The following is a 14,086-nucleotide window of genomic DNA, read 5'->3' as shown; positions in this document are numbered from 1 at the left end:
TCTCTCGTCTTTTTGCTGGGGAACAAAAAAAAGAAAAAAGCATAGCTAATGGTGTATTCATGAGGGGAATGTAAACTGGCGGTGAAAGACAAGTGAAGCTGGGTGAAGTAGAGGAGAAGAGAGGAGGAGGAGAGCTCCTCCAGAGGGTGAGTGATGTCTGAGGGTGGAAAGCCAAGTGACATTCGTTATTGGGTGTTGCATGAAAACAGGAGAGTGAGATCTGGTAAAGACCATGTGTCCTCTATTCCACCTCACACACACACACACACACACACACACACACACACACACACACACACACACACACACACACACACACACACACACACACACACATACTGTACATTGACACAGAAAAACATACAACACACATGAAATTCTAATCAAGATGAATGTGATTTATTCTTCAAAAAGAACGTGCAATTATTTAACAAGACAACTACATTATTGCTTCAATACCACCATTTTAACGTGTGTGTTTACGTGTGCGTGCGTGTGTGTGAAAGAGTAAACCCTAAATGATTAAAGGGGAGAGTTGCACCTAAATGTCAGCCTGTAACGCCTGTAATTGGCTAAATTAGTTTCTGAAGTGATGGATGTTGATAATTGTCTTGCTCCATTTGCTTGTTTGTCGTCCCAGCTCACAACAGTGCGCCCCCATGTACAAACACAGCCCTTGTGTGCTCCCAAGATCAGATCTAGACTTTCAATCTGGCTGCAGCCTCCATGCAGAAACGTTTTACTCTATAGGTCTGCAGATTAGACTTTGTGTCGGTTCATTGCTTGTTTGGATTTAGAAAAAAATCCCTCTACAGCTCTGGCCAGGTTCATCTCATAGTGAATAATGTGTCTCAAGGCTGGACTGTGTTGTCTGATCTTATTTACATTATGTGTGCATGTGTGTGTTTCTGCATATGCGCCATTGAGTGTTTACACGCTCACTTGTCCTGCAAAACCAATTTACCAGCATTACTTCCTGTCTGTAGGCCGTAATCACACAGGTTCACAGCCAGCAAATGATTATCTGCACATAGCTAATATATGCGACCATTACAAAGGTAGAATGTGTACGTAGGACCCCAGGTAGCAACCCATTACTTCAGCAAACAAGCAGTGGGGACCCCTGTGTGGCTGCCACATACTGTGCAGTCCCTTTGTGAACAAGACTCAATAATTCATTACACCGTGAATGGTAAACAGGAACTGGGGCTTGAAGCGACAATAGCGGACGCTCTCATTTTCTACAAATCATCTTTACTTTGAGACAGAAAATACTGAGTGATTTACCATGAACTCCAAACAATCAGATCCTGATGGTTTTTTCTTTACTTGTCATCATATTTGCTGAATAAAAAGACAATAAACCATCTCAAATGTTTTATCTCAGCATGGTTAATAGTTTCTGTTCCTCTGTAACATGCACTGTATTCAGTGTGTATTAGAAACACCAGCTCCATAACGTCTGTTTTATTTTTCCTACTCGACTGAACCTGCCCTGTTAAGTTTTGAACGTGAGCTGCTGATAGAAGCGAATAGATTATAAAGACATTGATGAAGAAACGTTGAGACCATGAGGTGCAGCGCAGTAAAAGCTTGGTGTTGTGATTTTGTGTGTTCTTGGTGCTGCTCACATGAATCCAGTCAGAATTAAATAAAATTAATCTCATCCATCGCAGTAAAATTGTAATAGGAGAGAAATTACCAGACGGATGGGATCCTGCACCACAGTGGGAGATGAGGTGGATTACTGTAGACACAGTGAGTGTGTTTAAATGTGCAGTCTGATCTTTAATCAGTCATTTTTCACCTGTGAGCTGTTTGTACAGGTTATCCTCCCAGGGTGTGTGTGTGTGAGTGGGGCAGGGCATGTGTGTGTACCCTTGTTCAGCAAATGTGTGCGTGCTTTAATGGACAGGGAGCTTTACAGCCACTTAGCAATGAAATGGTGATGACATTATGCTCTAGCAAGCAGCTGAGTACTCTGAAATGACACAGATGGATTACTGATGAGACGTAGCACTGACGTTCATCCTCTGCAGTGATACCAAGGCATGTTCTGTCTAATACCATACTAGAGTCAAACCACAGTAAAGCAATTTTTTTAACCATCAAAATATGTTATAAAGCCCCAAATACTTTTCTCTGGAAATATATGTGTCTACTTTCATATTTAATTGGCTTCAAGTTAAGTATTTGTATTATTTTTTCATCCTCCTTTAGGTGTTTTTTTGTTTAAAATTAAAATCAAATCCTGTTTGAGATTTGTGTCAAAAACGACCAAAATTCTACAAATAAGTCTAAAGATCTGTTATACTGTAGTTTTTCAGAAGCTTAAGACTCATTAAGCTTTTATCACAGAGTACCATAGGTGGTTTCCGTAATTTCCCCCAGAGTTAATTTCCTCTGGAAGTGCGTCTGGCTTCCTTAATGGACATAAAGTCTTTATTTCCACTTACAAATGAAATGCCACTGACACTCTGCCCTGGGAGGCTATAAAGCACGTTGGAGTGAGATTACAGCGTTATGACCATATGCTCCATCAAGCCGCGGACCACTGTGGTGTGAGTGACAATGTGTGTTGCTAATGAGGCACCTAGGAATAAGGAATGCTCCAAAAAACACAAGTAAACTGGAAAGTTTTATGAAGAAGTTTAAGTAATATCCTGATTATTGACCCACTGCTTCATCAGTCACACTATCTGCACACGATGCATGAGGTGGAGGCAGATGATGAGCGAGAGAGAAGAAGAAAACAAACGTACCAGTGAAGCAACACAAATTCACTCCCAAAACACTTTATTTTTTACCAGCTCTGATGTCTCTGCTGTCGACAGACTGAGAATTTAGCCCTGGGTTGCCGAAGTAAAAACATGCTCAATGGCACAAACAGGAAACACAGGTTTAAGCTACCATGTGCCCTGGAAACACCAGACATGTATCACCACATGTGAGCCAGCTTCCTGACCCCCGTGCAAAAGAGACAAAGACAAGATCGTCAATTTATTTACATCAAGTTTCAGTTTGAGTTAAATTTGCCTCTAAACATTTAGAAATGCACCCAAACCAAACTCAAATAAAATAAAAAACTCATACTGCAGAAATCCCTACCTGTGGGTACGTTCACTGTTATTAGCTATTATATCAGTAACAACTAGAATCTGACTCTTCCTCTGCCAAGACCCTTAAACTGAATCAAGCTACACCAAATTGCACACACACATAAATATCACTCCCCTAAATATGTCATGACATCATCCCATCAAGATTCATTAATTATTCGCTGGGAGAATTGGTAGAAATGTCACAAAACACTTGATCTAGATAAAGTACCTGGATCGGCCTCTTTGACAGAATCCATGTAAAAATGCAATGGCTGCTTTCTTGTCCCTTGTCCCATCAAGTTTTGTGAAATTCCACTTAGTCGTTTTGCGTAATCCTGCCGACAAACAAAAACCAAGCAACAAACAGGCTCATGTATGGGAGCTTATCTATTATTCTCTGATTTTCATTTTGTTGTGCCAGATCCTCAGTTGGAGAAACTTTAATGGCAGCAGCATTATTCTGATGCGTGACCCGCACCCCCACAGTGGCAACAGCCATTGGTTTGATTATGCTGTGCAATTACTGATGTGATGGGGATTCTGTGCATGTTTTTTCCAGTCAATCTGGACTCGCACATAGCCGGGATGTTAAAGCATTGATGCATTGCAGCAGCCAGCCGGCGGATTGAGCGAGTGAAGAGGCTCTCCAGCTGCAGTTTCTGTCATTATGGCGGCGCTCCACACCTCGTCGCACCGCGGAGCACTTATTCCAACACAACAGGGGGAGAGCATCGGCATTGTATCAACTGTGCCCACCGCCACGGAGAGAATAGAGTGTCAAGAGTCACAGAGGAGGAGAAAATGGGCTGATAGACAGCAAGGAGATGAGGGAGTTGCAGAGGGCTTAGAGGAGCTTGTTGACGCTCTGGTGTTCACTTTCTCTCTTGCACACTCTCCCAGAGCTCTGTAGTTCCCTGTATTCTCCAGAGACTGGGGATTATGGGAATATTCGCTACGTAGCTACGCTAAGCTTCCAGGGGAGAAGGTCAAGGGGAGGCTAGACAAACAAAAAAGTCGATCTTCTTTTCATATGACCCGCTTGCCCCTTTTTTATTCTTGCTTTTATAGTGTTCTCCCCTTATTTTGTTATAACCCCACCTGCCCCTCCCACTGTGAAATCAATCAAATAACCACAATTTAAATGCAAATAAGAATATTGTTTCAGGATGAGCTTCATCTACATTGATTTCCTGTTTTTCCCTCAATTTATTCAAGAAGGTGAATAAACTCTATTTCAAAAGTGAAAACTGAGTTCACTTTCTGTTTACCCTCAGCTGCTTTTGGAGTTTCACCTTCAATCGCTCACTCCTTCCACTCCCTTTTCCATCCGCTGTTTTAAATCAGTCGTCCTTACCTGAGAAAAAGGATTTTGTTTAATTTTACCTGTAAAAATATTCCAAGCCTACAGCAGCTTTTTATCGTTTTGAAAAGGAAAGGAAAGGATCATGTGAGCTTTTATGTTTTTTTTCCAGCTCAGTCAGGAGTCTCTTCTTCGCCAACAGCTTGTAAAAAAAAAACACAGCAGCTCAGACTCTTTCTCACTCACACTTTTATGCATCTACACTTTTGTGTAAATACTCAAGCAACTACAGTTTAACATAGTGGACCCATGTCATTTATTTGAGAGGACTACATACTATAACTGCAGCAGGAAGCTCTGGTTGCAGGCTTTGCATGTTCTTCCCGTGTTTGCGTGGGTCTCTGGGTAATCCAGCCTCCTCCCACAGTCCAGAGACATGCAGAATGGAGGTTATGTCTCGACTTTAAATTTTCCGTAGGTGTGAATGGTTGTTTCTCTCTGTATGTTTGGCCTGTGATACGTCGGGTAAATGTCAATCAATCAAATTTTATTTGTAAAGCCCATATTCACAAATCACAATTTGTCTCATAGAGCTTATCAAGGTGTGGCATCCTCTGTCCTTAACCCTCAACAAGAGTAAAGAAAAAAACTACATAAAAAAAACTTTAACAGGGGGAAAAGAACCTAGAAACCTCAGAGAGAGCCACATGTGAGGGATCCCTCTCCCTGGATGGACAGAAGTGCAATAGACACCACGGGTAACGGACAACATCAACAAAATGAGAGTATTTACAACATTGATTAGAATAAACAGTTTGTAACATAATGGAAAGTAAATGTCCAGGGTTTACACGCCCAACGTCAGCTGGGATTGGCTCCAGCTCTCCCCTGAGAGCCTCATAAGGAAAGGTGGTATAGATAATGGATGGATGAATAGACGTGTAAAAATCTTAATGACATCACTTTTATGGTTTAAATCTTGGTACAGCCTGAACTCTAGTACTAGTTGTATTAGAAGTGGTCATCAGTAACAGAGTAGTCATAGTAACAGAGGCGTTAAAAAATAGTTCTCCACCTGCTTCCTCTCACCTTCCTTTTTGTCTGGATAATGCAGAGTTGAGGTGTGCGGTGGTGGACTCCCCTGTGGAGCTGAGGCCAGGGTAGCAGCTGTCCCTATCAAGACTCTCCTCAGAGCTGTCACGGCCTGTCTGCTCCTCGGCTAATCACTTCCTACAGGCCTGCAGCATGGGACCGCCGCTGCTAATGTCTTCACCGACTGGGCAGGGAGAGGCTCGCGGGATGATAGTTTCTTATAGCGATGGGTATTTGTGTCTACAAGTGGGTGTACGTGTGTTGGTGTGTGTGTGTGTGTGTGTGTCTGGCTGCTTGGTGGATTGCCGGTGTGTTTAGCTAGAGGCTCAACGGGTGTGCAAATGCCTCAGGTAGTGCAACATGGGTCACATTATCTCTCTCACACACACACACACACACACACACACTCACACACTCACACACTCACAAACACCGTAACCATTATCATGACCCCTTTCTTCCCACCTGCCAAAACACATTTGCCATACAAGGAGTTGCTCATCTGCGTGTAACAGGCTAATGGCACAATGTGACACACACCAACACACATGGCCATATCAGAGGGGCCATTTGTACACACACTTCAATCTGGCATGTTCAGCTGAGGAAAAAAATACAGCCTAGGGAAACACATCCTGAGCCAGAAAACATGGTTTTCGTATTCTCTCAGCAGGTTTTTAGAAATATTGCCTTCTTTTGCCTCATGGAAGAGGTTGTGTTGGATGGTTCTGTTGCAGCACAGGCTCTGTCAGGCCCTGCGGCGAGAACCACTGAATCTACTGTTCGTGAAGATGATTAATTATCTTTCTTGCTATGCAGCAAATTTGTAAATACATTTTCCTACAGGCCATCAAGAATTTGACTAATTACAAACAGAAAACAGATTGATAGCTAAAATCTGAGCAGCGTAGAATCCAGGGCAATAGATAACAAGAAAAACTGAGGATTGAAAGACATAATAGATGTTCAAGCTTCTGGCAAAGAAAACATGGAGGTTGTTAGTGGAAGTTGTGTCAATCAAATTGGAAACAGAAAGTGAATGAGTGAGACACTCAGTTGTAGTTGAAGTGTCCTTAATACACTTGGCTCCATTATGAAGGCACAGAGTTGAAATGGATGTAATCCAATTTATAAAATTACAAAATACCTGAAATTGTTGTAGTGGGTTACAGTTACCAATCTGCACCTTTCCTTCAGATCAAATATGTCACTTAATAGAGTGCATACCTCCACCAAGGCCGAAGTATATTTTTTCATCTGGATCCATGAATTAACTCCTCCTTGTGTAAATAGTGAAAACACACAATGTTAAAGAAAGTGAAAGAGAATGTTGGTTCCGCTCCCTGATCTGGATCTGCACCGAAATTGAAATTCGGTGCAAATCCAGCACCAACACTGCATCCTTCCAAGTTTTAAGGTAATTCATCCTGATGACAAACAGACACACAAACCAACCTACAAACAAACACACGGGTGAAAACATAACATCCTTGGTGCAGCTAAAAGGCAGATACACTATGCTGCCAAAGATATATGGATAGAACATTACATAAGGATACATACACTTAAGATACTTTCCACAACATTTTTGAACCTAACCTTATGTGCAGAGGATAGTTGGATCTATTGATTTATGAGGAATAAATCAAAAATATTTAGTAGAGATTAAAATATAAATTCAATATAAATGAATCTATATACTTAATTGATCAATCAGCTTTAGTCCAATCCAGCATCAGAAACATTAGTGCATGGGGTTGACCACTGAAGTAAAGCCTGGCTCACATTTTTAAGAGGTATATGGTCAATGGATTGCTTTTATATAGCACTAAGTGACCACTTACAGAGCTCCACTGAACGTACCATTCGCCTGCTCATACATTAGGGGAGCCAGCTCAGTCCTGGATCCCTCTGGATTTCTCTGAGGAAGTGGGTGAGAGAAGGATGTTGGTGAAGTTGACCTCCATCATGGACAACACCTCTCACCCCCTACACAACACTGTGGAGGCCCTGAACAGCTCTTTCAGCAGCAGCAGGCTGCTGCACTAAGAACTAACACTTCCACTGGTCCTTTATTCCCACTGCTGACTCTACAACAGCAAACATAACATTAAATTAATAGTGGCTGTTTTTTTTTATCATCATAATCTACTTAGGACTGTTCTTAACTATGTTTACACTATTTTGCACATCAGTATCGTCTGCACACTACCGATGTAGCATAATCATATCGTTTAACGTTTCGTATCTTTTTTTGGTTAGCTTAAAATGGTCTTTTTGCACAACAGTCATTTTGCCTATCTCAGTTTCACCTTATGCTTTTATATTCTTTTGCAATCATCCTGCGCTTACCGAAATACTTTTTTCTTTACAAGCAATATTTTTTCTGTAGTGAAGGGTGTTTATTATGTACATATTCTCTCATTTTTATTTCTGCTGACTTCTTTTGTATTTTTATTCTCTTGTCTACCTCGTTCTGATCCCATTGTGGGATCAATAGTTTTATCTTATCTTATACATTTACTCACATACTTTGGGGTTTAGTGTCTTGCCCAACAATTCTCTGTATCTCAATAACCAGAGCCGCCCCATGTTGTTCACCTCCCTGATGTTCAGGGAGGTTCATGTCAAGGGTCCAGGCATTGTGCATGTCGAAAGTGGAGCGACACTTTCCCGAAAATGTCAGCACGATGTTTAAAGCCCACTTGTGCCTCAAGCATGGCCAGAACATGAGCTCATCAAAAGCCTGTCAAGATGTTGACAGGATCCAATCACAATGTGAGAGGCACAATGAGTTGCCACTGTTGCCAAAGACCTCCAATATGGCCGACAGAGGGCCAACAAAAAAGAAAGACCAACACATTGTCAGTGCGTAATGATGAGAGGCACAATAAAATCCTTAAAATGTGGAATGACACGGCTGAATATGAAGTTATAAGTAAACGTTCATGGAGACGGACAGGCAGAGAGACAGATAAGTGAATAAGAAGCGAGACAGGAGGCGTGATGGTGCACTGAGGCATGTAAAGGTAACTGGTGCCACCGCGCTGCTCCTTGCCCCCAGCAGCACATACAGTAAATTGAAGATGGAGAGATGGAAGGTGAGGAACTGAGACACGAGAGAAAAGCTGGGTGTAATTGACTAAAGAGAAATGTGGAGCCGTGAAATGAGAAGAGGGAGAGAAAAGACAAGGGGGGAGAGGGAAAAGATGAGCACACCAAAAAATTTGATGAGCAGGTAAACAGAATACTGGGTCTCAGGCCCTGGGTCAAGGGAGTTCCCAAAAATCCCTCTAACCTTTAGATAATATGCTCTAAAGCCCCATTTCCAGTGGTCAAAAAACCCACTTGCCCACTTTCTTCAATGGGAATTGGTATAAACTGTATTTACCCCTGGGTGAAATAGGTTTTAATCAAAAAACAGGTGAACACACTGGATTTTTTTTCTCCTTTATTTTGGCAGTCTGCGCATACTACATTAACTTCAGGCCAATCATTCGATTATGACAAAACCCACAGAGGCAAACTCCTTGGATGACGATGGGAAAGTTAACAAATGCCCTTTTTCTGCCGTGTTTACCTGCTAATTTTATACCCGCTAATTTCTGTGTAAAACAGGTATAGTTGATACCAGTGGAAACTGTGTAAATATTTGTGAATCAATGGTTTGTACTGACACACTACAGTAACGTCAAATATCTGAGGTCAATGACTACACTTATCTGGATGAATGCTTCCTTTAACAGACTCCCTGCATGCTTACCTGTGTGCACGTGCATCTTTGCGTGTCCTCATGTGCACGTTTGCCTCTGAGAGTGCGCCTGGTTATCTGTTTGTGTAACTGTCGCCTCTGAGTGGGCGTTATCATTTTCATTATCATTTTTACTTTTGCAGTGCTGCATGTAGGCTTCTCTGTCACCGTGTGTGCAGAGGTCCAACACATCTGCTACTGTTTGTGCCCTCGTCTTTAAGTGTGTGCCCTCGAACAAGCTGAACATTTGTCAACAAAGCCAGGAAGCACTTGTTGTTTGTCAGTAAGCAAGAGGTCTGTGGAGGCAGCACACACACACTGTCATATAATATGCGTGCATGTGTGTGTGCATGTGTGCTTGCCTTCATCTCTGCATGAGCGTGAATGTGTCACCATCCCCCACCACTACTTGATTTGGCTTGTTAGTGCTACTCCTGGGGGTTATGAGAGCCAAGAGCCATCCAGTTGTTGTGGCTGCTGCATGCAGACCATTAATGCAGAGCTCATTTAGCCTGGAACCAGCACAATCATGTCTTTTATTAACTGTGTTTGCTCTGTGACCATGTCATCTTTTGACTTATATGATTTATGGGGCCAGCAGGGGTTTTCCTAAAGGCACGGCTCAGTGATTTCTAACCAGCGCTCCTGAAACCTCATCCTAGTCATTTCTAGTACATCTTGGAACAAAATGAATAAAATATCCTTTTCAGATGTGAAGAATGTAAAAGCAATGTTAGAATGTCTTCCTCTGAGTCAGATTAAAAATGAGCCTTTTAAAGGATTTTTGCCCATAACTGTTTTCACCAAACATCTGGAGCACTGAAACAAATGGGCAAAGTCAAAATAACTTGAATGAATATCTCTAGTTAAACTGCAAAATGTTTCACATAAATATGAGACAGCTTCATTACTACTGACAAAAGTACCAAAAATGTATTTTCTGTAATCAAAAATTACTTTTTTGGGAGAACAGGGCAGGAATTCCAAACTATTGTGGCTGGCTTTTGTGTAGTTTTTGTGTTTGTTTGTTGAGATAGTTTGGTACCTCACTGAATGTTATAATAAAAGTATAGAGAAAGATGAGTGAACGTCACCACTCCTATTTGAATTAAAGTACGCATATTTTCTACATCACTGAATTAAGAATAGAAACTCTTCCTCTGTGTTATTAGTGGATATCAAATTGCTCCCTTGACACATAGATGTCAGTACTTTTGGCAGCTTCTCCAGCTGTATTTGCAGCAACAGTCAGCACATTGTGCACTGATGTTTCACTTATGTAACAGGACTTGATTTGATCTTTTGCGATTCTAACATACTTCAATCAGCAGCAGTTTCAAATATTCACAGTCTACTTAGAAGATAGAAATAGATTTTGTAATCACAAGTTTCACAGAGTCTAATCTGTTTTCTTGTGATTCACGAGTCAGGCTAATATGTCTGGCAGTTTGTCAGTCTCTAACATGTTGCCAAACACTATCAATGGGGGTCTCCATACAAGTTAAAGCAATCAAATTCGCAAATTCCATTTTTTTGTTCCATTGTTGTTTTTCCGTCTCAATATTTGATGGCATTCCAAAAATGGCTGCTGCTACAGGGTCAGGGGTTATTCTATGGGAAGTTTGTCTTATAACTTCCAAATTAGTCACAGGTACAGAGGCCGTTAACTGGATCTACACCACGGCAGCTGCATTGTGGCAGTTATCTCCGACACAAATATATATGGATTATTTTGTGGCATCGTAAAACTTTACAAGGGCCAACATAAATGTAACAATGACCTCTTCTTCACCACCACCACCACCACCACTCTCTCACTGCCAGATCAGCGGCGAAGATGGATAAATTGTAGGGCGACGGCGTAGGAGCACCAGAAGGAAATGCCCGAGATGAAAGGAAGAGCTGGATGAAAGCAGAGAGGTGGTGTGGAAAATTTCACCATGATGAGAAATGGCAAGCGTCATTGCCACAACTATTACTGTGGCTCAGATTGGAGTGAAATTGTTCAAATCTTTTTTTTTTCAGCAGGGCTCGGAAAAACTTTGTACACCAACAGAGCGTGAAAGTTTGACGCTACCTTTGTGAGCATTTCAACCAGAGGAAAGGACGCTGCAGTTGTAGAAAAAGGCAGAAACAATTCAAATCACTACAGGGAGGCGTTCACAATAGTGTTCACCTATTCAGACTGGAACCAGAAACGCCCTTCCGTCCCCATTCCCAGATGTTCCTCTCCAGACAGCATCCAGCTAAGAGCGCCCACTAGCGGCGATTCTAAGTTCGTGTGTGTGCATGCATGTGCGTCAAAGGTGAAACTTACGGTAAAAGACGTATTCTGTGTAGCTGGACCAGACCTTGTCCTCTGTGTGCTGGTTGACGACCGACGCTGTGACCGAGGAGTTGCAGGCCACCATTTGGAAACCGCACTCCGACAGCATGTCAAAGGATCTCTCCAGGTGTTTGAACTTTAGGTAAAACCGGGAGGTGTACCGATCCGGGGTCCGGTCCGGGTCCCGGCTCTCGTTCAGGGTCTCCCCAAAAACTTCTTTAGCCAGGGCCACGCGTCCGCATATAAGTATCCGAGGGACCCTCCTGAACTTGGCGTCGCTCTGACTCTCTCGGCCCATGGTGCACGACCCCCGGTACCCCACCGTGATGAAGCCGCTCTTTCTGTCCGCGGGGACGAGGGAGGGTGGCGGGCACTGCCGGTGGTCGCTGCCCTGGGATCCATCCTCGTAGTCGCTATGGAAGTAGTCGTCCGGGCTTTGCTTGATGTCCTCGGGGCTCAGCAGCTTCACCAGGTCGGGCAGCTGGAAGTACTCCGCCTCCTTCCTGAGCCGCCCTTTCTCCGGGAAGTGGTCCGGGAGGACGACCTGTCGGTCTCGGAGGAAGTCCAACACATACCGGAATAAAAACCCGTCTCTGTCGATGAAATAACGTCCCTTGGGGTCCCTCGCCAAATCATTCGACGCCTCTTTCTTGGAGGAGAATAACTTGCCGAGTAATGAATTCGGGTTGTTCACCAAAGTTGAGTGACGCGTGTAATAAACCTGCCCGCCGACGTTTAATTCAACCACATCTGGGAAGCTGTTCTGGACGGATGCCTGCTCTTTGGGGTTAGTCCTGCAGTTTGCAGTCAGCGCCATCCTTTCCGTCATGAACACACAGGATACACACCTTTCCTCTGCTGCAAGTTTAAAAAAACATGGATCAGGAAAAAGTTGTCTAAGCTTTGCCCTCCTTTAATCTGTGCTGCAGGGCCTCCAACTTCATCTCACAACGATCTGAATAAGGCAACGCTCATCCATCCATGGCCATTGTCACCTACCAGTCTTTAGCAGGGAGAAAGATGGCAGTGCCTCTGTGGATGTGGAATGAAACAGACTCAGAGGAGGAGGGATGGATCAGGAGCGGTGCAGCCAGAGAGGTGAGGTGGATCCGGACGCATCAGAAGCTCGCGTCATGGGGCTGTCGTTCTCCCATCTCTGTACGGGGAAAAAAGAGCGTTGCACAGGGGGGAGCGACGAAGGCTGGAGAAGCCTATTGCACCGGAAAAGATGAGAAACTTGTCTTTTCTGCTCCTTTTTTTGTCCTTCTGGAAGTATCATCCAACAAGAAAAGGACAATCCTTCTGCACACTAAACCAGATATTTACGCATGCAGTGGAGCTGGTGAAACGAAGGTAAAAGTCCCCAAACTTCTCCTCGGATGTAGTCCACACAAGGTGCAGATGTATTCTCACTTCAACTTCCCCTTGCACGACGAGCAGGTGTAGTTTCCTCCGGGGCAGGATGGAGGCAGAGCGCCTTTTCAGCGGCGAGGGAAAACTTCGCAGAGATTGCACACGCCAACCTCGGGAGTCCTGTAATGGTTTTGTCCGTAGCCTGTCACTACAGATATGTCGCCTTCTCGGGATTGAATTAAACCAAAAGCTCCAGTTCTCCGGGGGGGGGGTTAAAAATCTCTGATGTTTGATGGGTTTTTATTTCTTCTTCTTCTCCTCGGAGCAGCGGAGAGGAGCGGCTGCTTTCACCGGGAGCTGCCCGTGGTGCTGAAACGAGCTTCTCACCCTCAGCTGGGTGGTGCCTGAACGGCTGCCCCCCCCCCCCTCCCTCACACACACACACACACACACACACACACACATTTGCGCGCGTAAGAGGCGATTCCAGGCTGCTGGTGGTTGGTGGAAAAATGTCTCTGCATAATCTCAACCATCATCACATTCCCTAAAAGCATTAAAGCATTCTATTATCTATATATAATTATTTTTACCCTTAGCTATATGTTAAAATGACTTGGTCCTGTCCGAGGTTAAGACACTGATTCATTTTAAAATCAAGTTTCAGGCAGTGAAACCTCTGCACCCATCTTTGCACCATTATTATCATAAACTAAACTATTACAATGCTGCAACTTGACCCCCAGCGTGAATCCATTAGCATGATATTTCATTTTAAATGCATTAATACAGTACATGTTATTTGGCTTCCACAATACAAACCGAGTATATTATTCCCAGTTTAGCATTCAGAGTGCCTCATTAGTGCAGTTTTGATTTTGCAACAATGGTGAAAATCTGCTCGCACAGTTATTATCTCCAACAGACAAATAAATGGTGGTTAGAGCCACGGAGTTTTAACATTATGTGAAATTTCTCTTGCATAGAAATGTATCTTGGAATGAGCAACAGCGCCTCCTTCTGTTTGTATTGCGACATGGCTGAGATTTCTTCTCAGCACCATTGACAGAACCACTTAAAAGAACAGAATTGATGTAATTATGACATGATATAATAATATAGTTTAATATAATTTGGTGTGCAAAGTGTTGATATTCATGTTT

The 14,086-nt window shown here is 43.1% G+C and overlaps 1 protein-coding gene across 2 annotated transcripts in view; it reads right to left on the bottom strand.

The window, feature by feature from the left end:
* Positions 1-13,324, bottom strand: part of kctd16b (potassium channel tetramerization domain containing 16b) — a 69,638-nt gene extending 56,314 nt beyond the window's left edge. The window contains exons 1-2 of one of the 2 annotated variants that reach the window (XM_069510038.1): positions 12,570-13,324; positions 11,562-12,428 (exon numbers count right to left, since the gene is read on the bottom strand). In XM_069510038.1, the coding sequence (XP_069366139.1) occupies positions 11,562-12,399 (838 nt within the window). In that variant the 5' untranslated portion in view covers positions 12,400-12,428; positions 12,570-13,324. Of the gene's footprint in view, positions 1-11,561 lie in introns of both variants that reach the window. The other variant, XM_020097109.2, reaches the window with a different exon arrangement.
* Positions 13,325-14,086: the final 762 nt, after the last annotated feature.

The sequence above is a fragment of the Paralichthys olivaceus genome, chromosome 15 (genome assembly GCF_024713975.1).
Source record: "Paralichthys olivaceus isolate ysfri-2021 chromosome 15, ASM2471397v2, whole genome shotgun sequence".
In the NCBI taxonomy this organism is placed as follows: Eukaryota; Metazoa; Chordata; class Actinopteri; order Pleuronectiformes; family Paralichthyidae; genus Paralichthys; species Paralichthys olivaceus.
This window is presented reverse-complemented; position numbering and strand designations above follow the sequence as displayed.